Raw genomic sequence first — 27,570 nt, forward strand, 5'->3', positions numbered from 1 at the left:
GGAAAATTGCCTGTAGGCTTTGTAAAATGTTCAGAATCGCTCCTGGCAACCTGCTGCAGCTTCTGTACGTGTCTAGTTGGGAACCGGTGGCTGGATCATCTCTAAGGACCCTGTAGCTCTGCCTCTCTGAGCATCTTCTTGCCTGCAGTAGGGGGTCTTAACCCAAAGAAGTGAGAAATGATGGGAATGCAGGCCCAGAGTAGGGAGCCCTCCTGGAATCTAAGAATCACACTGGCTGGGTGGCTACAAATGCTGCTAATGCATGGCCTGGGACTGGTCACATATCCTGCCTCTGCCCTGGGCTGTAAGCTCAGGGAGCCAGGATCTCATTGTATTCACATCTAGTTTCTCAGTGGGGTGACAGCTCCTTGTACCAGAACTGGAAAAGATGTTGCAAATCACTTGGTTTGGCTGCCTTGTTTTACACGTGAGGAAACTGAGGCCAAGGGAGGGAAAGCAACTTGCCCAAGGTCACACAGCCAACGCTGGGAGGGATGGCTTTGGAACTCGAATCTCCTGGCTCTTACTTCAGCACAGTATGCGAAGAGCCCAGATGTGGTAAAACTCTGGGGTAGCCTCTGCTGCCCTTGCTCACTCCTATTGACGGAACGCTCACCACCTAAGCACAGACCATCCAGAGGACATGGCCCTAACCTTGAGAAAAAGCCACCTGCCAAGCTGAGACACTTGCCTTTTCTCAACACCTGGAAGTTGATATCTGGGTGTTTCTTGTATTGTTACCTATCCCCATTACACTTGCAGAGCCCACACCCAACACCCCTTCCCCCTGTCCAGGAAAGGGCAGCCCTCCACCTCCCGCAGAGGCAGGCTCCCAGGGTTCCAGCTCCTGTAGGGGGAAGCCTGCCTGTCCTGCTCGGTGTCTTCATTCCACAAATGGAGGATGGATGAGAATTCTTCCTCCAATCCAAAGGCCTGTTAATTATAGATGCAGCCTAGGCTATTAACACCTTGAACTTGATTTGAAAGAGTGGCTGGCTGAAAGGAAGCCCCAGAGCTCCCACTGCAGAGTTGCAGATCTCCTCCCCGCCTTCCACCTGCCTCCTTGTGCAACGTGGCAGCAGGGGTCTGGACCCGGGTGGGTAATGAGTTATATGTTCTATTACATTTGTTTCAAATACTGTTTACTGAATTTTCTCTCCTGCAATATGCTGCTTTGTAGTTCGGCTCTATCTGGGAAAATTCATCAACAGCTGGGCTCCTTGTGTTGATCATCTGTTTTCCTTGCAATGGGCAGGAGGTTAATGAGTACTTCTTGGAATGAAAGGAGGAGAAGGATGGAAAGTGGTTGACCCTCCCTCACACAAAAGGGGTAGGCAATTGTGCAAGTTCACCTCAGGGTCCCCTTCAACATGTTCTGTTGGTAGGAGGCAGTGCAAACGGAGGGAACTAGGTTCCCTAGGTCCAGGCTGAGGGGGTGGGCATGCTCTACAGACCCATGGAGCTCAGTAGAGAGGACTCTGGGACAGGAAGCCAGGGATGTCAGCTTGGCCCCCAGGTCTTCTTTCTAGAGGAATAGGGATGCTTTAAGCAAGAAAGGGCCCTGGACCTGGGATCAGAGTGTGTGGGTTTCAGTGAGGCAGACACTGGCTCATGGTGACCCAGCCTCATTTGTTTACCCACTCAGTACTCAACTACCTTTTTGGCCATGCCATGTGGCATGCTGGATCTAGTTCCCCGACCAGGGATTGAACCCATGCCCCCTGCAGTGGAAGCCTAGAGCCCTAACCACTTGACTTGCAGGGAAGTACTCTCAAACGCTTGTTGAGCATCTACCGTAGATCAGGTGTGGTGACAGGCCATGAACTCACTAATCATCACACTAAATTAGATGCGACCTAAGAGGGGGCCCTTCAGAGGAGGGTATGGCTACCAACTCCAGGATTCTTGCCTGGAGAATCCCACGGACAGAGAAACCTGGGGGGCTACAGTCCATGGGGTCACAAAGAGTTGGACACGACTGGGTGACTAAGCACACAGCACAAGGGGACCTTCGGCTCCCATATTCTTTAACTTTCCCCTGTCTTCCCACTTCAAGAGCAGGTTTCTGTTACCTGCTCCTTGGTGGCACTTGTCACAACTGTGATGAATTAAAATCAGCTCTCATTCTACTAGAATTCTCATCCTCACTGTAAGTCCCACGAGTGTAAAGACCCGGCCTGCTTTCCTCAGCCCCGTGGCCCCAGTCCTGGCATGGTACCTTGACCACAGTCAGTGCTCATTGCATATGGATCAAATTAATTCACTCATTCAGGAAATGTTTTGGAAGCACTAGAACATGTCTGACACTGTGCTAGGCCAGAGGTCACTAGGTGAGCAGAACAGAGCCTGTCCCTACTCTCATGGGGCTTCCCAGGTGGTGCTAGTGGTAAAGAACACACCTGCCAATGCAGGAGATGTAAGAGACGTGGGTTTGATCCCTGGGTCACGAAGACCCCCTGGAGGAGGGCACGGCCAACCCCTCCAGTATTCTTGCCTGGAGAACCCCTTGGACAGAGGAGCCTGGTGGGCTACAGTCCATAGGGTCGTAAAGAGTCGGACACGACTGAAGTGATTTGGCATGCACACATACGCTACTCTCATGGAGTTTACCCTTGAGTGGGAGAGCAGGCTGTGGCAGGAGAGCTGCAGGCTAGGTCCCTCCCTATTTCCAGATGTTCTGCAGTGGCCTCCCCAATCCTCTGGTTTCTCCTGTTTCCCTGTCTCCCATGCTCTTTCTAGAGCTTCAGGGTCACCCACCAGGCTGATTTGGTGTCCAATGTCACACCAATACCAGAAGCACGCATGTGGAATGCACTTCACTGCTTACAGTATTGGCCCCAGATTTTGGCACGAGAGACCTGTTTTGTGGAAGACAATTTTTCCATGGATGGCAGGATGGGGTGGGGGGATGGTTCAGGCAGTAATGCAAGCGATGGGGAGCAGCAGCTAAAGCTTTACTCGATCAGCTCGAAGGGCTCAGGCAGTGGGTCTCCCAGGTGGGGAGACTCATGTGTGATTTTCCAGGGAGAAAGAGTGACACGAGGTCCATAAGGCAAAGAGAACAGCTTGGACTGAACACCAGGCGCAGAGGCCCCTCCAACGCAGAGCAAGCCTCACTGGACCTAATTAGTGTGTAACTGATAAAGCAGCAGCTGACAGCCAGTGCGCACCGGGGGAGAGAAACCCTGCACAAGGCATGAGGAGCAGAGGGCCAGAGAAATGAGAGGGGGAGAGGGGCGGAGGCCTCTTGTAACACCCATTCCCATTCCGGTTTCCCTGTGCAAGCGAATAACGCAGAAGGCCTGTGTTGCTGAGTTATTCTCTCTGCCCCCTGGGGGATAGTTGGAGAGGGGCTGAAGGTTAGGCCTGGAAACCCTGTATCTGTCCAACATGAGTAGGCTATCAGTGATCTGAGGCTGCTCTGTATGGTTGCTCAGGCTGTGCACTGCACAACCCTCAGGAGCCACTCAAATGGCAGTCACTGCAGCTTGTGTATTTATCAGTTTTTTGGCAGATGCCAATAGACTGTCTTGATAAAGGGGTGTTTCATTTTCTAATTTGCATAAATATGCTACATAACCGACCCCTCAGGTCTCCCTAGAGGAGCACAGACACCTCCCAATAGTTCCCAAACAGATATCAAGACACTTCAGGAAGACTGGAGACACAGTGAGGGAGGCCAAAGGAGGATATTTAGAGTCAAATTCAGGCTATGTTCAATGACTGGCTGCAGGATCTGGGGTCCTCCTGGAGACTCAACTGGCAAAACCAAGTTTCTCTTCTCTTTGTTGATGGTTTTGTCCTGTCTATAGCCCCTTCCTCTTCTCCAGCTATTCGCTCTCATGAGCTCCAAGAAGGCATCACAGGCTGTTAAGAGCTTACTGAACACTCTTGAGAGCTATTTGTATCTTATCGGGAGGCTCTCAAATCTAAAGTTCCTGGGAAAGTTCTTGCACAAAGGTATATGCATAGTGGGAAGGACCTGAAGAAGGGGGAGCAGGGACCCTGGTCCTTACCCCTGTCCATGCCCCTTCATGCCTATAGACAGGAATGAGCCAGTGGCTTAGGACAGACTGACCGGTCCCCAGTGTTGGGGACAGGAGGAAGGAGACTCAGATTTTTAACCAACCCCTTGGTGCCAGCCTGTGCCAGGCGCTAACGGGCTCGCAGGGAAGGAATGACCTTCCTAGAGAGAGAACTATCCTAGACAGGGCAAATTGAGGCTAGAGAGGTCACTCGCTCTTAGTCATGCTGTGGGAAAGGGGCCAACTGACTCCACAGCCCAGTCTCTTTCCTCTAGACCTGGCCGCCTTGCCTGCAAACAGGGCAGCAGTGTGACAGGGACCCCGATGGCCTGAGCACCTACCATATGCCAGGCCCTGTCCTAGGTACTTTTCTACAGATTTGTTGTTAAATGTACGCTGACCGTGGAGGCAAGAATGGTTACTAGGGCCTTATGGTGGGAACTCTTAGGGGGCATTTGTATCTTATGTTAGGAGGCTCCTGAAGTCCAAAAGCCTTCAATGCTTGGAACTGCCTGTCGGTCCACGATCCCAAAGCAGGGGCTCTGGGGATCAATCCCTGGTCAGGGAACTAGATCCCACACTCTGCAAATAATTGTTCACATGCCGCAACTAAGACCAGTGCAGCCAAATAAATAAATATTAGAAAAATAAGCCAGAGGCCTTCCAGGCTTGATGGAACCAAGTGACGGTGGAATAACAGGTAGTGGGAGTGAGAGTCAGACTGGGGACTGTGCCAAGATGCATCAAATAGTATACATTTTCTGAAAGAGAGAAAGCTGGTTACAGGGATGCTGCTGCTGCTGCTGCTGATGCCTGGGGATGCTCATAACATCACACACAGGCCTCAGCTCTTAGTTAAGAGAAAGGAGCTTCCTGCAATAGCCTCCCTTTCCTGCTCCTGCTTTCCCAGGACTGACCCCTCTCAAGCACCCTGGCACTTCCTGAGGGCCTGGGGGGCGGTGATTTTGGCCACAGAGGATCAGGTCATCTCTTACTGGCTTTCTGGGCCTGACTCCCTCCGTGGACAGAGCCAGGCAAAGTCCCTGCAAAGTCGGCCGGAATCTTTGGGACTTCCTGGACAAACACTGACAGCATATGGCCCCAACTGCTCTGCATTAGGTTTCATGATTTCCTTAGTGGTTTTAAAAAAGTGCCAAAAAACATTGCCTCTAAACTGCTGGGAAATCCCATGCTGGTGGGGAGAGGGTCTTCATGAGCATTTAGAGTGTGAGTGCAATGTGGAGGGGACGGAGGCGCAGGACGGGACTGGAGCGTGGGAGGCTGAGGCGGGCTACCTCCCTATTACACGATATTCTGCGGGCTGTTTTTGGTAAGCCTGTGTGTGTATGCCTTGTTATTGCTCAGTCACTCAGTCGTGTCCAACTCTTTGTGACCCCATGGACTGCAGCACACCAGGCCTCCCTGTCCTTCACCATCTCCTGGAGTTTGCTCAGACCCATGTCCATTGAGTCAGTGATGCCAACCAGCCATCTCATCCTCTAACATCCCCTTCTCCTCCTGCCTTCAATCTTTTCCAGCACCAGAGTCTTTTCCAATGAGTCAGCTCTTTGTATCAGGTGGCCAAAGTACTGGATCTTCAGTTTCATCATCAGTCCTTCCAATGAATATTCAAGGTTGATTTCCTTTAGGATTGACTGGTTTGATCTCCTTGCTATCCGAGGGACTCTTAAAGAGTCTTTCCAACACCACAATTTGAAGGCATCAGTTCTTCAGTGCTCAGCCTTTTTGTTTGTCCAGCTCTCACATCCATACATGACTACTGGAAAAAACTACTTTGACTATACGAAACTTTGTAGGCAAAGTGATGTCTCTGCTTTTTAATATGCTAACTAGGTCTGTCATTCCTTTTCTTCCAAGGAGCAAGCATCTTTTAATTTCAAGGCTGCAGTCACCAACCACAGTGATTTTGGAGCCCAAGAAAATAAAGTCTGTCACTGTTTCCACTGTTTCCCCATCTCTTTGCCATGAAGTGATGGGACCGGATGCCATGATCTTCATTTCTTGAATGCTGAGTTTTAAGCCAGCTTTTTCACTCTCTTCTTTCACCTTCATCAAAAGGCTCTTTAACTCCTCTTCACTTTCTGCCATAAGAGTGGTGCATATGTGTATGCAAACACATAAACTCCTGATATATGTGGTGTAAATAATACTCGTGGGCCCCATGCATATCAGTTGTACAGATGCTTTGCCTGTGTGGAAGAGCAGGTTAGGGATGGGATTTTTGGCTTATTGTTCCAGTGTCTTGGTTTGAATGGCAGCTTATACACTCCCCTCCCCACAACTGCATGGTCTATGCAGTGTGTGACTCTGGTGGAGCGTGTCCTGTGTCAGTGGCATGACAGCTGTGAGGTAAGTTTAGCACCTGATGCAGGACATTTGGGCTGATCCTGGTCATAGAGTCTCAAGGGGGATTTGATCGCAGTGGCCTGGAGAATGATGTGCACAGCATGGACACGCTGGGCTCACACTGTAGGCTGAGTGTATGGGGTGTGTGTGTATGTGTACTGCAGAAGCCAGCTCCTCTGAGGCGGTGGCTGGGAGGTGTGGGCCTGGGGCAGCGGCCTACAGAGCCACAGGCTAACTATACTGACAGTGATGATATCCCAAGTGGGAGCCAGGTTATGGGGACAGAGGGCCCTGCAGGGACTGATGGGGGAGTTTACCAGGGTCCAAGCAAAATGTGGCACATTCATGACTCATGGGATTCTTCTAAAGGACCTGGGATCTTATTCAAAGAGATTTACTGACCATTCTCTGTGCAGGCCTGGGAGTGAATTTGGGTTAGGAGGCTGTCAGGATAGGGGAAAGGAATGAATCAGATAGACCTGCCCCAGCAGCTGTCTAGTAGATAGGACAGACTCATCCACAGCGTGCCCCTAGAGTGGGTGTGCTGGTGTCCGATGGGAAGGTAGTGTCCCACAGGAAGAAAGCAACGAGGCTTTATGAGGGGATGGCAACTGAACTGAACACAGGCAGAATTCAGCCAGGAGGATAGAAAGCAAGGGCATTCCAGGGAAAGGACAGACTGAAAAGAGGTATAGAGGGGACACTGTACATGGGAGGGTGGCTGGGCCTCCAGGGTAAGGCAATCCATTTGGATCTCCCAGAGCACCAAGCCTGAAGGGTAGCAGCGGGACAGGAGCCCGAAGGCTAGACTGTCCCAGCTAGGAAGGCTTCAAACTTCACCCTAAAGACAAAGGCAGGAGCTGGCTTCAGCAGCACATGTATTGGACTTGGAATGATACACGGAGGATTAGCATGGTCCCCACACAAAGATGACACACAAATCCGTGAAGTGGTTGTATTTTTCTATAAATAGAAAACCTTCAGGACAATACACAAAAACTACTAGAACCAATAAGTGAACACACAAGGTAGCAGGATACAAGATTAACATATAGAAATCAATTGCATTTCTTTACACTCACAACCAACTATCAGAAAGGGAATGTGAACAATCCCTGGTAACACTGCATCAGAGATACTTAGACCTGCAAGTAGGTTCATCAGTGCCATCTTCCTCGGGGCCGTGTGCATGCGCTAACTGCTGGGCAGCACTGGGGACACCGACGTAGACGAGACTTGTGGACACAGTAGGGGAGGAGACAGTGGGACGGCACGAGCGAACAGCATGGAAGCATACAGCACCATATGGAAGGCAGACGGCAAGGGAGAATCTTTGTGTAAAACAGGGAGCTCAACCCAGGGTTCTGTGACAACCTAGAGGGGTGGGATAGACAGGGAGATGGGAGGGGGTTCAGGAGGGAGGGGACATATGTACATCTGTGCCTGATTCATGTTGAGAGTGCCAGAGGCCAACACAATACTGTGGAGCAACTACCCTCTAATAATTGTATTTTGTTCTATACTTCTCCATATTCTCCACTTATAATCTTTGATAACTAAGAAAAGAAATAAACCTCACAAAGGTGAAAGACTTGTATGCTGAGAACTACAAAACATTAATAAAAGAAACTGAGCATTATTCAAAGAAAATGGAAAGATAGCCCACGCTCTTGGAATGGAAGAATTAATATTGTTTAAATGGCCATACTACCCAATGCAATCTGCAGATTTGATGCGATCCCTATCAAATTTTTGTGACTTTTTTTTTTAACAGAACTAGAACAAATAGTCCTAAAATTTATATGGAACCATAGAAGATGCAGAATTGCCAAAGCAATCCTGAGAAAAAAAGAACAAAGTAAGAAGCATAACTCTCCCAGACTTCAGACAATACTGCTGCTGCTAAGTCACTTCAGTCGTGTCCGACTCTGTGTGACCCCACAGACGGCAGCCCACCAGGCTCCCTGTCCCTGGGATTCTCCAGGCAAGAACACTGGAGTGGGTTGCCATTTCCTTCTCCAATGCATGAAACTAAAAAGTGAAAGTGAAGTCGCTCAGTTGTCTCCAACTCTTAGCGACCCCATGGACTGCAGCCTACCAGGCTCCTCCGTCCATGGGATTTTCCAGGCAAGAGTACTGGAGTGGGTGCCATTGCCTTCTCCATCAGATTCTATATGTCTGTTTTTGTGCCCAGACCACACTGTTTTGATTATTGTAGCTCAGACAATACTACAAAGCTACAATAATCAAAACAGTGTGGTCTGGGCACAAAAACAGACATATAGAACAATGGAACAGAATAGAGAGCCCAGAAATAAAACCACACACCTATGGACAATTAATTTTTGACAAAGGAGGCAAGAATATACAATAAGGGAGAGATAGTCGTTTCAAGTGCAGTTGGAAAAGTTGAACCACCACATGTAAATCAATGAAGTTAGAACACGCCTTTACACCATACACAAAAGTAAACTCTAAAAGGCTATTAATGTAAAGTAATTAGCCTCCAATAAAAAAAGTGAAAAAAAAACAAATTTAATAAGCAAAAAGAAAATTCAGTATCAGTTGTTATCATAGACTTAAAGATATTTTACTTACATTAATTTTCTGTATTTTTCAATGTTTAACCATTTTCTTTTCTAAATTGTGTTTATCTTATTTGAAGAGCAAGCAATTCTACTATGGAACATAAAAACTGAAATACTTGGAAAAAAAAAATAGAAATAAGAAAAAGCACCATAAAGCTCCTAAAAGTACAGGCAAAACATTCTCTGACATAAGTCATACCAATGTTTTCTTAGATAAGTCTCTCAAGGCAAAAGAAATAAAAGCAAAAACAAACAAATGGGACCTAAGCAAATTTATAAGCTTTTGCATATCAATGGAAACCATAAACCAAATGAAAAGACAAGTCATGAACTGGGGGAAAATATTTGCAAATGATGTGACCAATAAGGGTTTAATTTCCAAAATATACAAACAACTCATATAATTCAATAACAATAACAACAAAACCCAACCCAACTGAAAAATGGGCAGAAGAGCTAATAGACATTTTTCCAAAGAATACATACAAATGGCCAATGGGCACACGAAAAGATGTTCATCATTGCTAATTATTCAGTTCAGTTCAGTTCAGTTCAGTTCAGTCGCTCAGTCGTGTCCGACTCTCTGCGACCCCATGAATCACAGCAAGCCAGGCCTCCCTGTCCATCACCAACTCCCAGAGTTCACTCAAACTCATGTCCACAGAGTCAGTGATGCCATCCAGCCATCTCATTCTCTGTTATCCCCTTCTCCTCCCGCTCCCAACCTTTCCCAGCATCAGAGTCTTTTCCAGTGAGTCAACTTGTTGCATAAGGTGGCCAAAGTATTGCAGTTTCAGCTTTAGCATTACAGACATGCAAATCAAAAGTATAACGACGTACTGCTTCACACTTGTCAGAACAGCCATCATTAAAAAGTACAAATAAATACTGGAGAGAGTATGGAGAAAAGGAACCATTTTATACTGTTGGTGGGAATGTAAGTTGGTGCAGCTGCCATGGAAAATAGCATGGAGGTTTCACAGAAAACTAAAAATAAAGGTGCCATATGAGCCAACATTTCTACTCCTGGGCATATACCCAGACAAAACTACAGTTCAAAACTTATATGCACCCCTATGTTCATAGCAGCACTATTTACAATAGCCAAGACATGGAAATAACATAAATGTCCATCTACAGATGAATGGATAAAGATGTGGTTGTGTATACATATAATGGAATATTACCCGGCTATTAAAAGGAATGAAATAACGCCATTTGCAGCAACATGGATGGGCCTGGAGAGCCTCATAAGTGAAGCAAGTCAGAAAGAGAAAGACAAATACCACATGATATCACTTATATGAGGAATCTAAATATGACACAAATGAACATTTCTGTGAAGCAGAGACAGACTCACTGGCAGAGAGAGACAACAGAGAGAGCCCCTTGGTGGTTGTCAAGGGGGAGGAGGAAGGGGAGGAAGGTTGGGAGTTTGGGAACAGCAGATGCAAAGTATTATATGTAGGATGGGTAAAGAACAAGGTCCTATTGTAGAGCACAGGGAACAACATTCAGTATCCTGTGTAAACCATAGTGGAAATAATATGAAAAATATATACACATATATATACGTGTACAAATGAGTCACTGTGCTATACAGCAGAAATTAACACAACATTATGAGTCAACTATACTTCAACAAAGGCTTTAAAACATTTTAAAAAACTAGACAGAGGCAGGTCCCCAAGAGCAGGCAAGTGCCTCAGTGTCCCAACCTATTTTTGGAATACCCCTCCCCTGAAGGCAGGAGTCTGGTCTACTCCCTTCTGTTTAAGAGCGGTTGAGAGTCCAGACTCAGGCAAATCTCATGGCTTATTGATTGTGGAATCATTTTTTTAAAAGTTACAGAATGAATGCTAAGAACGGTAAAGCTGAAGCCTGAGAGGCTTCTACTGGTGAACAAAAAGAAACGGAGGTGGGAAAGGGTGCCTCTGCTGTTCATTCGTTGGGTTGGGAAGATTCTCTGCAGGAGGGCATGGCAACCCCACTCCAGTGTTCTTGCCTGGAGAATCCCATGGAGACAGGAGCCTGGCGGGCTACCGTCCAGTGTCGCAAAGAGTTGGACACGACTGAAGCTACTTGGCACACACGCACACGCTGTCCAAGCTGCCCGTCCTTTCCATCCCCCGACTCTAAAAATTATTCAAGTCTTTATAACGCTGCTTTCCTCCAGATTTTTCTGGGCCCCAGAGGTGTCTTAGACAAGTTCTCATAGAACTCACCATTACACATAATATGGGCCTGGGCTGTGCTCCTCCTTTAAGAACTTGAGGCCTCAGGGAGGCAGGTTTGACAGGAGCTCAGTTTAGACCTCTTTGCAGCAAGGGATAAGGTGGCTTTCAGCTTTGGCAGAGGCTGTCTGGGGTTAAAGGCCAGAGGGAAAAGAGGGCAGTGAGGCCTCAGAGGGAGGCAGGGCATGAGAGGTTCCTCCCGGCAGCATTTGTCTGGGGAGTGGCTGGGTCTTGGGTTTGACAGCTGAGATGCTCAGAGTTAGGTAACCTTGCCATGTCTGTGTCCTTGTGTGTAAAATGGCAACAGTGGCATTTAACCTCAGAGCGCTGTGGGAACACCTGTGGTGATGGATGTGGGAGCGTGTTGTAGTGGAAGAACTGTGAAACAGATGAGTGTCATGGTGATAACTGGGTGATCCATCCACACCATCGCGTGGGAAATTAACACTTCCCCTCAGCTCCCTGACAGGTGCCTGGTTGCCCTAGGGTGGTTTTTTCTAAATAATTTTATCTGTTTGCTTATTTTTGGCTATGCTGGGTCTTTGTTGCTGCACGCAGGTTTTCTCTAGCTGCAGTGAGCAGGCACTGCTCTCTAGCTGCAGGGCACGGGCTTCTCATTGTGACATTTCCTGTTGCGGAGCACAGGCTCCAGGGCACCTGGGCTTCAGTAGTTGTGCATGGGCTCTAGCTGCTGCTGCTGCTGCTAAGTCACTTCAGTCGTGTCGAGCACAGGCTGAATAGTTGTGGCTCGTGGGTTTAGTTGCCTTGAGGAATGTGGGATCTTCAGGATCAAATCCATGCCTTCTGGACTGGCAGGAGGATTCTTTACCATGGAGCCAACAGGGAAGCCCTGCCCTAGAGTTTGACACCACTTCCTAATTTGGCTCGCATGGCTGGAGCACCCTGTGGCCCTGGTTCAGGTTTCCTCCTAGTGAGGGCAGTGAAGGTGACTCTGGCTTTGCCCACAGGAGAGGCAGGTCATTGGCAGAAGGCTGATCAAGCCACTGGGCTCTGGAACTTGACTAGTAAGTTCAGGTTCTGGCTCTGACACTTAGAGGACCTTGGGCAACTTCTTTTTTTTCAGCATTATCGGGGGTAGAATGGACAAAAGTTTTGCAAGTCATTCACCAGCCTGTGTCTCAGTGTCCCTGTCTGCAAAAATGGGATTATAATAGTACTTTCTTCTGAGGGTAGGGGTGATGATTAAGTAAATTAACACACATAGTGTTCTTAGGATACTGCCTGACCCAGAGGAATTACTATAAAAGCTTTAGGCATTTTGATTGTTATAGGCAGCTGAATATGAACCTAAGCCCACTGCAGATGGGAGGAAAGAAACTTAAGATTGGGCTTCCCTGGTGGTCCAGTGGTTGAGACTCTGCCTGCCAATGCAGGGGACACGGGTTCAATCCCTGGTCCAGGAAGATCCCACGTGCCGAGGAGCCACTAAGCTTAAGTACCACAACTACTGAGCCCACCTGCCTAAAGCCTGTGCTCCACAACAAGAGGAGCCGCTGCAACAAGAAGCCCTCACGCCACAAGCAGAGAAAATCTGTGTGTAGTAACCAAACCCAGCACAGATAAAAACAAGTTAATTAAAAAAAAGAAATTCGAGATTTATCTGCTCTGTGCCACTTTGGTATTGCTTGACCTGTTTCATCCTCATACCAGTCTAGAAGGTGCTCCACACATGAGGTGAGCAGAGGGAGGCTCAAGAGGTGGTCCTGCTGGCGAGCAGGTGACCCAGTTGGCAAGCATCAAGGCTGAGATTCAGACTCAGGTTCCCTGACTCACAGCCCATGCTCTCCCTACTCAGCTAGCAGCCTCCACTGAAGGACCACGGGGAGTGATGGCAACCAGCATCTACTGGACACCTACTGCGTGCTGGGTCCCTAGACTGTGATGTCACCATCTCTTCACTCTCGGGGTGAAGGTCAGGCACCGCACCTTGCTGTCACAGCCCTGCTCAGGGCTGCTGCAACTCCCTCTTGCCTGCCGGGTTGAGCACCGGTGCTCACCTGGCGGGGCCCAGCCTGCTCAGCTCCCACTCTTTCCTTTGCATTCCCTATACCCCTGCTCCCCTGGGCTATCTTTGTCAAAGGCAGAGCCAGTTGGGCCTCACTCCCTTGGGCCTATCTCAGGGAATTCATACTCAGAACTTTTAGGAGAGGGGAGAACAATTATTTAGTAGTGTTTTTAGAGAGAACTTTTGAGTTTTGTTTTGTTTTCATTTAGTCCCAATGTTAGTCTTCCTGTTAACCCCACTTTAAAGTAATTTATTCAAGACCTTTTTCTGCAACATCTTTCATTTTCCAGACATAATCAAATCTCTGGCAGGAATCCCTTCCCCTCCTGGGGTCCATAATTACTCCTGCAGATGGATTATTGGTGCTAATGGCTTAGCGAGGAGTTGGCTAGCGAGTGGCCAGGCTGGGTGGGGCTTTGGAGTATCAGAGCAGGGGTAGCAGGAGGGGAGTGGCTCCTCCTTTGTTCCAGACCCGAAGCCTTGGTGAGGGTGTTAGTGTGGGATTCCCTCACAGCTCAATTGGTAAAGAAAACGTCTGCAATGCAGGAGACCCTGGTTCGATTTCTGGGTCAGGAAGATCCCCTGGAGAAGGGATAGGCTACCCGCTCCAGTATTCTTGGGCTTCCCTTGTGGTTCAGCTGGTAAAGAATCCACCTGCAATGCGGGAGACCTGGGTTAGATCCCTGATCCCTGGGTTGGGAAGATCTCCTGGAGAAGGAAAAGGCTACCCACTCCAGTATTCTGGCCTGGAGAATCCCATGGATACAGTCCATGGGGTTGCAAAGAGCTGGACGCGACTGAGCGACTTTGGCTTTCACTTCCCAGCCTACTGCTCTCCCTCACGCCTCTGGCGACACACCTGGCATTGCTTCCCGCCTCTCAACAACGTGTCTCATCTCAACTTTACCCCAGACTGAGGATACCAGGAACAGAGTTTGTGCCCCAGTTTGCGGAAGATGAAGTGAAGGCACAGAGAGGTTAAGGGACTAGGGAAGAGTCAAACAGCAAGGAGGTGGAGCCGGGGGAGCCAGGTGTCAGTCCCAGTCAGTCTCCGCTCAGCACTTCCTGCAAGGCTGTCCTGAGGCGAGCTTGGCCTTAGAGCCAGAAGCCTGGGTTCTACGCCCAGCTCGAGGTTCCCATAGGCCAGGTCTCGTAACTGCTCTGAACTTGGATTTCCTCATCCTGAGACACAGCCCCCCATACTGGCCTGGCTTTCCTTACAGGAGCCGTGAGGATTAACAAGCTTAGGTGGGACAGCTAGCTGGGTAAACTGTAAAGTGCCACCCCACAGGAAGGGAGGGATACTGAAGGTGCCAGCCACTTGCCCTTGACCACAAAGGGCAGGAAGTCACTAGGCTCCAACTACGAAATAAAGTGGCTGGGGTTGTCCCGCATCCTGGAAAAAGGCCTGAGGGAGCATCAAAGCTAATTATTTACCACAGATCCATAGCCCTCTCCTCTTCAGATAACTTTCGGTTGCGGTTCAGTGTGCGGTTCTGAGTTCAAACAGCTATAGACTCAACTCCTGGAGGCTACTGACCAACTAGAAAAGTTGATTCAGCTCTCTGAGCCTCAGTTTTTTCATCTGCAAAATGGGGATCCTACATCCCCTACCTATAGGGTTGCTGTAAAGATTAAATAAAATGATGTATGAAAAACAAGAGAGCCTGGCCTAGGGCCTGCCACACTTCCTCAGAGCTCCAAATGCGGGCCACTGTCACCCCACTCAGCCATCCACTTCCTCCAGACCTTTCGGGGAAGCTCTTCTGACTCATGGCCCAGCCACACCCATCCACTGGAGTCTGCGGGTGGCCAGGAGTGGGAGCTGGCAGGGGAAGAAACCCCATCACTGTCAGAAGTGAAAGTGTTAGTTGCTTAGTCATGTCCAACTCTTTGCAATCCTATGGACTGTAGTCTGCCGGGATCCTCTGTCCATGGAATTCTCCAGTCAAGAAGTGGGTAGCCATTCCCTTCTCCAGAGACTTGGACAAAAGGAAAACTGGGGGTGTTGAAGGCCTGTTTAGGGACGCCTCAGACCTGCCCCGATAGCTTCTACTGTGCTGAGAGAGCTGAGGCACCAGGCCTGAGACCCAAGTCCCAGGTCCGGACCCCAGTCCTGAGGGCAGTGGTGAAGACAGGAGGAACACGGCAGGGAGAAGGTGGTGTGCCACGGGGACCGTTTATTTTTTCAGAACAGAGGAGTCAGCAGTTTTCCCTAATAAGGCCACAAACCATGGAGTCCCAGAGGGGGAAGCTTGGACTCAGCCTTTGTGACATAAAGCCAGTTTTCTCTCTTTTCTCTGTGGATTAATTGCCAACATGGTTTAACATGCTGGCGACCCCCCATCCCTCCTTGCCCTGGAAAAAATCAGGAGGTGTCTGCTGTGGGGAGAGCAAACTCATGAGACAGAGGCGAAGGTGGAAACAGCATCGGATTGGGAGCTATGTCACTTGCTTCACATCCCAGATCCGCCAGTGATTTGCTGTGTGACCTAAGATAAGTCACTTGCCCTGTCTGGACCTCAGTTGCCTCCTTTATAAAATAAGAGGATGCACTTGGGAAGCACTGAACATTCTTTCAACTCTGACACTGTGAAGGCTAATTCCTGTTTTGTGCTCACATGGACCAGGAAGGGCGGGTGTGTTTAACTCATTTAAGAGACGGGAAACTGGGGCTCAGAGAGGCTGAATATGTTGCCTAAGGTCACACAGCTACTGAGCAGCAGACTTAAGATTCCAATCCAGACCTGTCTGACCCCAGAGTCCATGCCCTTTCCCTCCAGTAAACAGAAGGAACCTCAACAACTACTTATTGAACATTCAGTACCCACCAGGCTTTTTCCTAAGCATCATGCATATTTTATCTAATCCAATCCTAAAAATAATTCTAGAACATAATAACATTATTTCCCTTGTTTTATAGATGAAAAAACTAAGGTTTGAGAAACAGCAGATGACTACAGAGCTAGAGTTTGAGTACTGGACAGTGTGTGTGTGTGTTTATATTTTTGGATCATTCTGCTATTTCCCTGTGCTCCTCTGCTCACAGACACATGGCAGCTAGAGGGTAAATTCTTCATCCCCAGCAAGCACCCAGGAAAACCTTTTAGTGTAATAATTAGGAAGCTAGTCAACGGTGGGGGGCAGGGGATGAGAAGCTAGTTTCCTAGGCATAGGGCTAATCATCTGCAGAGCTCCATTTGATGAAGAACAAAACAATTACAACAGGAAATGCACACATATTATACACATATCACCTGGCTCTAATTTTCAGTCAACCTTCTTTTCTGGCCCCGCAGCTGCCCTTGCTCCCTAGTTTCAGCTCAGGAGCCATACAAGAGGCAGACACGCACGTTTCCCAGCTGGTGGGGGCTGTGTGTGCACAGGGGGATGGTGACGTCTTTAAAGGACATAGGAAACCTCGGAGGAAAATTCAATCACTGCTCCACTGATCTGGATTTTCCTAATTCTCATCCCCCTCCTGCCTTCCCTGGCCCGAGCGGCTGAGGTTTGCATATGACCTACCGACAACACAGAGAAAGGGGAGGAAAATGGGGAAACGAGTTTGTTCATTTGGGTGATGGAGTGCCCGTTCCCCTTGCCAGCATGCAAGGTTCAATAACAGCAGACAGGGTTTCAAAAAATTGCAGCATAAATAGATGAGCCCTTTAAGGCAATAGGAATTCTGTCATCCAGGGGAGAAATATAGGCCTTGAGTCCCAGGGGAGGGGACACCAGGCCCCCTTCCCCTGCCTCCCACACTCCCCATCCCATTATAGCCTGAGCTGAGACGGAGCATCTGTGTGAGGAATGACCAGAGGCCCCTTATCTCCCAGCCGCACGGGTTCGATGGGGGAGGGAAATCAAGTCTCTGCAGCGCTGGCATTGACCTCACAGGTTGCTCACTCCAGGCACCAACGTGGCAGCAATTAGTTTAGAGCAGCGGAGAAGGCTTCATCAGGCTGGCCACCTAGGTGAGGCCTTAATTAAGGAAAGCTGGTCAACGGAGGAGCACGGAGGGGCTGAGGAGCTGGTCTTCTCCCCGCTGTGATGGGAAAGTCTATTCTTGGTTCTGCGGCTGTCCCTGGGAACCCTGGAGCCCTTGGGAACCCTGCCGCTCCCAGCCGGGAGGAAGTTTCAGCTCTGCTCTTCCTCTTACTTCCATTCCCACCTGTACCCCCCAAGAGGGGGGCTCTGGCCAGGACCAGTCAAGCTCTTCAGGTGGGGGATAAATAACAACAAAGATAACAGTGGCAGCATCCACAACAGTGGTGATGAAAATAGCTAATACTTGTTGAAGGATGACTTTACTAATATGCCAGGTATTCTGGTTATTTTATATGTATGAATTTTAATCAGCCCAGTAACTCACTGGACTTTATTATTATTACCCTTTCACATATGAGAAAACAGAGGCACGGAAAGGTTGTATGTTGCCCAAGGTCACACAACTAATACTCAGCAAAGCTGGTATTTGAAGGCAGAGAATCTCCCTCCAGCATCTCTGAGTAACATCACTCTATAGTATTGCTAAGGTAGAAACTCGCATCATTTGCCCAGCGAACCTGGAATTGATGTTGGGGCTAGCTGCTCCAGCCCCCCGAAGCTGCCTGTTTATGTGATGTGCAGAGAAGCCCATGGGTAGACTTAAGCTCCTGCCCTGCTGGCAAGCCCCTTTGGAAATGCCATGAATTTCCTTCCTATAAAGGTCAGTTCTGGAACTTCTGCTACAGGCATTTCATCACTCTTTCCAAGATTTTTATTCATTTCAAAGTGTACTGAGCAAGATATTCATGTGGTAGGCATGCACGGGGAAGGCAGTAGGAGGCTGGAGGGATTCAGACTCTGAGCCATGTGCTGTGAGAACAGAGGAGATGGAAGGATTAATTCTAAAGTGAGGAATATTCAGGGAACACCTCATGAAAAAGGCAGCCTTTGACTTTAGCCTGAGAGGCTGAGAAGGATCTCCACAGACTGAGATAAGGACTGTGGGGAGGGTGTTCCAGGAAGAGGGAGAAGCTTGAAAAAATGGCATAGGCGGCGTCCTGAGGCAGACACTGTGTTTGAGGAAATGTGAGTGTGTGTGGCCACAGTGCAGGTTTGTGGCAGGTAGCAGGAGATGAAGTTAGGGCGAACTAACTAGTTTTAAGGGCAAGTTACAAGGACTGGAGTTTGACCTTTATTTTTTGGGTAATGAGAAGCCATGGAGAGGGGTGATGGGGCCCCCAACTTCCAAGTGGATGGAAACCTCCACTTAGTCCCCTCAACGACAATTCAGAGACTTTCCCTCACTTCGTGAATCATCCCTCACTTGGACAGTCCCGGGACTCTGCCACCTTGAGTCTCCTGGCACGTGACCCTCACTCTACATTCCCTACCCCCGTTCACCCGGGTGCCCTAAGGAGGCAAGAACAGCTCACAGGAACTGTCCAAGGTGCTGAACCAACGCCACGCCCAATTTTAAACACTGCCATTTTAATGATTAGCTCCTACACCATTGTTTCTGTTGGGTAGAGAACTTCATTTCCATTTTTACAGATGAGAAATGGAAGCTTCCAAAGTGAGAAGAACCAGAGCTAGAAACTTGGTTTCTTGCCTTTCAGCCCAGGGCTCTTTCCTCTCACTCTGCAGCCCCAATGTAGTACAGCAATTCATTCCCCAAGTGATTCCATTGCTGCTGCCAAGCTAACATGTAAAATGCCCAGACTCTCTTCCCACTTCCATCCCTATGTTCATTTCCCTAAGCATTGAAATGTATGTCCATGCTGCAGTGCATCCTGAGACTGACCATTCAGGGTAACCCACAGGTGCTTGAATAGACCACCTTGGGACAGCAACTGTGCATATATATGGCTCTGTTGCATTGAGAATCCCTGGGCATAATGCATCCTGACATTCTCCTTGGAAGGGAGTGCTGGGCTTGAGGGAAGCAATGTTTCCCTACACTCTCATAGTTCACCAATAATTGCTGGGCCTCTACTGTGTTTTAGGCACTAAGCCATGAGCTTCCCATTTGAAGATTCTCGCTCTCATGGTTAAGTTTCCTCTGAATAGTTGATGAAATTTAGACGTAGGCAGGATAAGTGACCTACTATTACGCACAGCAGGGATCGGAGCACCTATATTTGAACCCAAATTTGCATAGTTCCATGGTGACCCATCAATCAAAGTCCATCATCTAATAGAGGAGAGTTGTGGTGGCTCCCACCACTGCAGGCTTTGTGATCTTGCACAAGTCACGCATCCTGTTTGAACTTCAGCTCATCCTCAAGCTGAAGAATGTGAAAGTGCACTTCTGTAGGGTGCTTGTCACAGAGATGAAGCATGTGGCGGGTACTCAGTGTGTCTTTGCTGCTAATGTGAATATGACTATTAGAGGGCACAAGCTCTGGGAAGGCTGGATGGGCATCCATACCCCCAGCAACTCCTCAAGTTCTTGGCAGAGAAAATACCCAGTGTTCTGGGAAGGAAGGAGAAAGAGTGTGAGGACCAGAACACCCCAAGTGCCAGATGGGCTTGTTTCTGCCCCATATTCTTATGGCCTCAAGGGGTGGGGACCACTTGGCTGGATCAGGCATGTTACTGGGCTCTCAGAGGTGGTTCAGTACTCCTCATCCCTCATGTTTATGATAAGCCTGAGGCCATTCTCAGCCTTCAGAGCCTCTGTCTTCACAAACATATTCCAACATTCTCCCTTGGCAAGAACTCTGGTGAGAGAGGACAGCTGAGGATACGGCCTTACACACATTGCTGTGCTGGCTACTCACACCCAATAGACAGGACTAATGCAACTCTCACCTTGCAGAAGAGGAAACTGAGTCCCAGCAGATAAGGTAACTGAGGCGCAGCAAGGTAAAGCAACATGTCCAAGGTTACTGAGCCAAGGCTCAATGTCTCCCAACTCTCAGAAAAGGGCTTTTTTAATGAGTCTCATCATGCAAAATGCTAGGCTGGATGAAGCACAAGCTGGAATCAATATCACTGGGAGAAATATCAATAACCTCAGATATGCAGATGACACCACCCTTATGGCAGAAAGTGAAGAGGAACTAAAGAGCCTCTTGATGAAAGTGAGAGTGAAAAAGTTGGCTTAAAGCTCAACATTCAGCAAACTAAGATCAAGGCATCCGGTCCCATCACTTCATGGGAAATAGATGGGGAAACAATGGAAACAGTGGCAGACTTTATTTTTTGGGGGCTCCAAAATCACTGCAGATGGTGACTGCAGCCATGAAATTAAAAGACGTTTGATCCCTGGAAGAAAAGCTATGACCAACCTAGACAGCAGATTAAAAAGAAGCCAACAAAGGTCCATCTAGTCAAAGCTATGGTTTTTCTGGTAGTCACGTATAGATGTGAGAGTTGGACTATAAAGAAAGCTGAGCACTGAAGAATTGATGCTTTTGAACTGTGGTGTTGGAGAAGACTCTTGAGAGTCCTTTGGACTGTAAGGAGATCCAACCAGTCCATCCTAAAGGAAATCAGTCCTGAATATTCATTGAAAGGACTGATGCTGAAGCTGAAATGCCAAAACTTAGGCCACTTGATGCGAAGAACTGACTCGTTGGAAAAGACCCTGACGCTGGGAAAGATTGATAAGTGGGAGGAGAAGGGGTCGACAGAGGATGAGATGGTTGGATGGCATCACCAACTCAGTGGACATGAGTTTGAGCAAGCTCCGTGAGTTGGTGATGGACAGGGAGGCCTGGTGTGTTGTAGCCCATGGGGTCGCAAAGAGTTGGGCATGACCAAGTGACTGAACTGAACTGAATGAGTCTCAAATTAATTGCCCATCTTAAAACTCTTTCAAGGAAAAAGGCAGGTGCATAAATTCACAAACCAAACAACAAATAAAGGCATTGCTAATTATCATTGACTGCGGGATGTTTCAGGAAGGTCTCAGCCAAGTCTGGTCAACTAATTGCCCTGATCCCCGACCCTGACCAGAGCTGACTAGTTGAAGGAAATTGGATTCATTCAGAAGCTGCGGTGAGGGCAACAGTTTGGTTCCCACCCGCCCCAGGAGCCTGGTGTGTGCAGGAATGAGTCATGCTGGATGAAAGCAACTGACTATCTTATAATCACCTCGAGCAGTTCGTGCTTATCCCCCAACAGGGCCCTGGAAGAACCTTTGCAGTTACAGTGAGGCTGGACAGGAGGAGATGGATGGAAATCCACGGGGTTTCAGCAGGGCTGCTTGGCTCACAGTCTGTCTTAGCCCTGAGCCCCAAGCAGGTGGGACTCCACGTGGAGATGATTCCTACAAGTGCCAAGTTTCCCAAAGTTCAAGGGCAGGACGTTATTTTAATCCCGCATGGATGCAATAGACACAGTAGCCTGGCCTCCAAACTGCTGAAGCCCTGACCTGGGGGTGTTCATCCCCCACCCCCGCATACTCACTGTTTACAGATGATGAACTAGGACTCTGGGAGGGGCAGCCACTTGCCCAAAGTCAAGAACTGCCCTGGTAGTTGAGCTGGGACTGGGTCTGCAGGTCCTCTGCAGTCTGCTGCAGTCACTTCACTTCCGCTTAAGTCACCTGATCACCCAGGTGAGACTTTTAATCCCAAACAACCATTCTCTCCTACACAAACCCCAAACCTTGAGCACTCCATTTCTCTATGGAAGTTGTGAACAAATAGCTGGAGAAACAGTGGAAACAGTGGCAGATTTTACATTTTTGGGCTCCAAAATCACTGCAGATGGTGACTGCAGCCATGAAATTAAAAGATGCTTACTCCTTGGGAGGAAAGTTATGACCAACATTGACAGCATATTGAAAAGCAAAGATGTTACTTTGCCAACAAAGGTCCGTCTAGTCAAGGCGATGGTTTTTCCAGTAGTCATGTATGGACGTGAGTGTTGGACTATAAAGAAAGCTGAGCACTGAAGAATTGACGCTTTTGAACTACGGTGTTGAAGACTCTTGAGAGTCCCTTGGACTGCAAGGAGATCCAACCAGTGGATCCTAAAGGAAATCAGTCCTGAATATTCATTGGAAGGACTCATGTTGAAGCTGAAACTCCAATACTTTGGCCACCTGATGCGAAGAGCTGACTCATTAGAAAAGACCCTGATGCTGAGAAAGATTGAAGGCGGGAGGAGAAGGGGAAGACAGAGGATGAGATGGCTGGATGGCATCATTGACTCAATGGACATAAGTCTGAGTAAACTCCGGGAGCTGGTGATGGACAGGGAGGCCTGGTGTGCTGCAGGCCATGGGGTCGCAAAGAGTTCAGACATGACTGAGAGACTGAACTGAACTGTGAACCAAGCTCACACCAATAAAGGTAACCAAGAGAGGAAACCTGCAGGAGGACAGATCTCTTTCTCTTCTGAAGATCTCACTGGAGTCATTTCCATCTAGTCTTACCTGCCTTGGGGAGAAGAAGGCGGGAGCTGAACAGTTTTGTTCTATAGACCAGAGGAAACCTGCCCACAAAAGACATCGCCACCAGGCAGACCTGCACTCTCACATCATGACAAGGGCTTCCTTGCAGGTCTTTGGATCACCTTGGCAGCGCACTGGCTTCAACCAGACCACACCCAGACCAAGTGTATCAGCATCTCCAGGAGGGCGGCCCAGGCATCAGTATTTGTAAAGCTCTCCAGGTGATTACAATGGGCAGCCCCAGTTGAGCACCACCCCCTTCCTACTCAAAGCAGCACTGGCATCACCTGGGAGCTCCTTAGAAATGCAGAACCCCAGGCCCTTCCTCAGTTCTACTGCATCAGAACCAACACTTAACAAGGTCCAGGGGTGGTTTCTGAGTTCACTAAAGTGTAAGAAGCACCGAGCGAAGGTACTCCATATAGCCGTTTCTACATCTAATAGCAACATTGCAAGGCAGGTGTCCCATTCCACAGGTCAGGAAACTGATCCTGAGAGAGGTTAACTCGCTGGCCCTGGGTCACACATTTGGTGAGTAGGACAGCCAAGATGTGACCCTGCGCTGGTTCCAAAGGCCTGACTTTGGACTACACAAACCACTTCCTATAGCACAAAAATATGACCACAAAAAATATGACCACGGGAGTCCCCTGAATGTTTGAGTTCTCACACTCCTGGGCATGTACCACCTTTGAACAGGATTCCACTTTCAATGTCAAGTTCCCTGGAATCAAACTTCAAAAAGACCAGCATAATTCATGAGGAAATACAAATAGTAAACAAACATGTAGGAAAAAGGTTTTACTCTCCCTAGTAATCAGAGAAATGCAAATTAGAGCGATATTGAGGAGCCATTTTCTAGCTATATAATTAGCAAAAATTAAAACAAGAAAAGAATGTCAGCAGAGTTGTTTTGAAATAGGCACACACATTCACAACTGGTGGCAGTGTAGATTTATATAACCCTTGAGGAGAATAATATGGCAACATCCATCAAGAGCCATAAATATGTTATGCCCACTGACCCTGGGAAGTCACCCTAAGGAAATAATTCAACAGGAGGGGAAAAGCCTTTGGTAGGAAGATGCTCATTGCACATGTGTTGTGAACTTTGGAAACAACTCAGTATTCAGCACTAAAGGAATGGCTGAGGATCATGGGGGTCCATCAACTCCTGCTGTGTTATGCAACCACTAAAAATGGATAATCAAGAAGCTCCAGCAGCAAACATGGGTGAAATAAAGCAAAATACAAAGTCTTGTGGTTATTATGTGCTCTGTGGTTATTAGGATGGAAAAATACTCTGTACATAGGACATGGACAGACAGGAGCCGGGTACAGAGAAGACAACTGGTGTTCCAGGGTGAGAGGCAATGGAAAGACACCTTCCTCCCATGACATTTTGTCGTTACAAACCTCGGCAGAACTGGCCTTGGAGAACAGCCTTGGCAGCTGTCTGGTCATAGACTCTGAGTGGCCCGTGCAGACACTCACTCTTCATCCCTGGGCACAGGGCCGCACTCCCTGATTCCACCCAGAAGTGGGAGAAGCTGGCCCCTCTCCTCCTCTGTGGGGGGTGGGCAGAGAGGCCCCGGGAGCCCCTCCCGTCTTACCATGAAGCCCGGGGCACAGGCGCAGCTCCCAGTGATGCTGTGGCAGTCGGCACCATTCTGACAGGTGCAAGGCAGCTGGCAGCCATCACCATAGTAGCCAGCAGGGCAGGACTCATTGCAGTGGTAGCCAGACCACCCTGGCTGGCAGGTGCAGGCTCCAGTCACGGGGTGGCAGCTGAACAGATGAGAGAAGGGTGAGAGGACAGTCTGGTCAGGAATGCGGCCACGTCCCACCCTCTGCCCACCCCAGGTCTGGTCTGCCCATGGTGCAGGATCGAAGAGCCTCTGATGTTAAACTGCTCAATGTTTTTATTTTATTCTTTTATTATTTATTTGGTTGCACTTTGTCTTAGCTGCAGTATGCAGGATCTTTAGTTGCAGCATGTGGGATCTAGATCCCTGACCAAGGATCAAACCCTGCATTGCGAGTGTGGCATCTTAGCCACTGAACCACCAAGGAAGTTCCTTTTTCTTTTTTAAAAAATTTTTTAGCTTAATGTTTTGTTTATTTGTCAGAGCATACCAAGGTTACATGGTCTATGAGCCCAAGAAACTGAGGCTCATAATTGTTAGAATATTTGCCTAAAGTTACATTGCAAGGAAATGCAAAATCAGGATTAGGTCTCCTGACTCCCAAACAAGTGCTCTTTATAATACAAATACAGAGACCAAAGCAGAAGGCAGCCTTTCCAGGTCCTTCCCTTGTGTACTATGAGGTTCAGAGCTTCACCCACTCTGCGCCCAAAGGAGATGCCCAGTGTGTGGGCAGGTACTGAGGGCTTCACTGAGACCCAGTGGCACTGTATGCTGTAGGTACTTAATGAGCATTTGCTAAGTTAAAATGGAACCTCTGGGCAAATGTAGCCTCCCCTCTCTGGCAAGGTCTATATTAGAGAGGACACCCTCCATTCATGCATTGCTAGGGTTCTTTAAGACTGAGCAAAATCATCTCCATCCCTGGTCTGGCTAGGCCAGAGAAAGAACCCTTGGCTGGAGGCAAGGGCTGCTTGGCACGACCTCTAGAGAGGTGGGCAACCTCTGGCTGGGAGAGTCTGATCCAACAGCCAATGTGCATTCACGTTAGAGGAGATGCTGATGATCATCTTCTTCTTAGAGCTTCTGTGGGGAGTGTAATTGACTGATGGCCCCACCTACTGTATCTGAAATCCAGATAATCTACCTAAAGTCACATTGTAAGAAACTGCAAATTCAGGATTGGACACAGGTCTCCTGACTCTCAAACAAGGGCTCTTTACAATACAAATCCACAGAGACCAGAGCAGGAGGCTTCGTTTTCTCCATGGTCACACTTCCCCCAGGCTCCTCTCAGCTAGGGCACAGCAGGAATATATTAAAGTCCTGGGAAGTCTGGGACTCCTCTGACGGGCAACTTGGCTGAAAGACTCCCCATCTTGTGAAACTTTCTTCGAACTGTGCTTCAGTTTAAGACTTTGCATCTAGCCTTCCTTCCTCCTTCGTTTCCTTCACACAGGTCAGATCTGCCTTGCAGTTGATGCTTTTCTAGCCTCCCCAGCCCCTTCCCCATTTTCCCTCACAGCTGTGTTCCTAGTAAGACCTCTTGCATTTGGCATCTGCTCCTGTCGGGGAGAAACCCGACTGACACTGTGGAGAAGATGCTGGATGGTAGAGACAAGCCTTTTGGATTTCCTGTGTCATCTGCTTCCCTGCTATGGATTCCAGTTCAAGGGTTGTGGTTGAAAGGCTCACTCTGGGCTGGCAGGAGGAGCCTGCATACAAATCTTGGTGCTGCAAAGCTCCACACAGGTTACAGGCCTCGCCTCCCTGGGTCATTGGTGGATCCCCAGTGCCAGGCTCATATTCACTGCCCTATTAAGAATTCGGGAATGAATAGCACTTTTACTACAAGTCATTATTTTCTCTCTGTTGACTTGTTTATCATCTGTCTCCCCACCAGGTGGCAGCTCCATGGAGGGGGGTGGTTGTCTGTCTCTTTCACTTCTGTATCATACCCTGGTGGCCAGCAGTGTCCCTGGCACCAGGAAGATACTTAATACGTATTTGGCAAATGAATTAATGAACAAACTAATTGCATGAAGCCCAGCCAAGCCAGCTCTCCTCTGGGAGCCCTGATTTTCTCATGGAAAATGAGGGATGGACAGGAGCAGACAGTTCCTGAATGGTAAGTACAAGTAGCTAAAAATCATTTTGGAAAATGTTTAGCTTCATTAATTGTTCAAGTCAAAACAACAACTGGATATCACGTTTTCTCTATCGGAAAGGTAAAGTTACTTTCTTTATTATTATTCTTTTAAATGGACAATACTCAATGCTGGTAAAGGTTTCTAGAAAACAATTCGGGGTTATGTATCAGGAGTCCTAAAAATATTCAGACCCTTTGGTCTCGTAATTCCATTTCTAAGAATCTATCCTAAGGAAATGATCACAGTTGTGGAGAAAGATTTATGCATGGAGATGTTCCCCGAAGCATTATTTATAACAGTGGAAAATTGAAGTAATTTAAATAATAATAAATAATATGTGACTAGGCTATTAAAGCACCAGGCACTTTACACCTATATTTCTAATCTTCAAGTAAGCCTGTGAGTTAGGCATTAGAGCCTCTATTTTTCAAATGGCACTTGGAGGTTATATGACTGGCCCAAGGTCACAAAGATAACTCAGTGGCAGCTGGAATTCAAACCCAGGTCTGTCTGGCCATGTTCTATTTACCATCTCATGCTGCCTCTAACACCAGAATACTGGTTAAATGAATTATGGCAATTCATATGAAGGCATGGTAGAGAAGTACTCAAATGTTTTCCAGCCTATTTAATGATATGACAAAAGGGTAAATGAAATAAGCAAACTGTTTATCAATACAAAGTCATGATCTAAAATATGAAAAAAGTGTGAAACAGACATGGATGAAGAATGAACCAATTACAACAAAATGGTTTCTGTGCTCACCTCTGGGTTGAGAAATTATGAAGGACTCTGAGTTTTTTCTTTAAATTTCTATGTATTCCCTTTCTCAAACTGAGCATCTATGCTATTCATAAACAGATAAAAACCAATAAAATTACAAATATATAGAAAAGAATGTGTGCAAAGGATGGATGTCTGAAGACTTCCTGACCTTCATGGTTCCCTGGCCTCCACACTGTAAGGGGAAATAGTGGCCTGCACAGGTGCCGTGGGGCAGGGAGCCCCACCTTGGTGGGCCCGACTCTCAGCCAGACAGTTATGGAGCACTCCTCTCCGTCATCAACGCTTCCAGCAAAGCTCTTAGGCATGGCCTCTCTCCGTTCCAACTTTCCAGGGGCCTCCTCTGAAGTTTTGATTTA

General features: G+C 48.0%; 1 protein-coding gene and 1 non-coding gene across 2 annotated transcripts in view; one reads left to right on the plus strand and one right to left on the minus strand.

Annotated features, from left to right (window-relative positions):
- MEGF11 (multiple EGF like domains 11) overlaps positions 1-27,570 on the minus strand; it is a 387,229-nt gene that overhangs the window by 41,214 nt on the left and 318,445 nt on the right. Inside the window, exon 10 of the mRNA XM_088839921.1 lies at positions 24,245-24,419. Coding sequence (XP_088696047.1) covers positions 24,245-24,419 — 175 coding nt within the window. The remainder of the gene's footprint in view (positions 1-24,244; positions 24,420-27,570) is intronic.
- On the plus strand, positions 7,250-7,356 carry LOC129563688 (U6 spliceosomal RNA). The gene has a single exon (XR_008687423.2). It is a non-coding gene; the product is annotated as a U6 spliceosomal RNA (small nuclear RNA).

This window comes from Moschus berezovskii, chromosome 9 (genome assembly GCF_049115385.1).
Source record: "Moschus berezovskii isolate FMDL1 chromosome 9, NW_MosBer_1.0, whole genome shotgun sequence".
Classification (NCBI taxonomy): Eukaryota; Metazoa; Chordata; class Mammalia; order Artiodactyla; family Moschidae; genus Moschus; species Moschus berezovskii.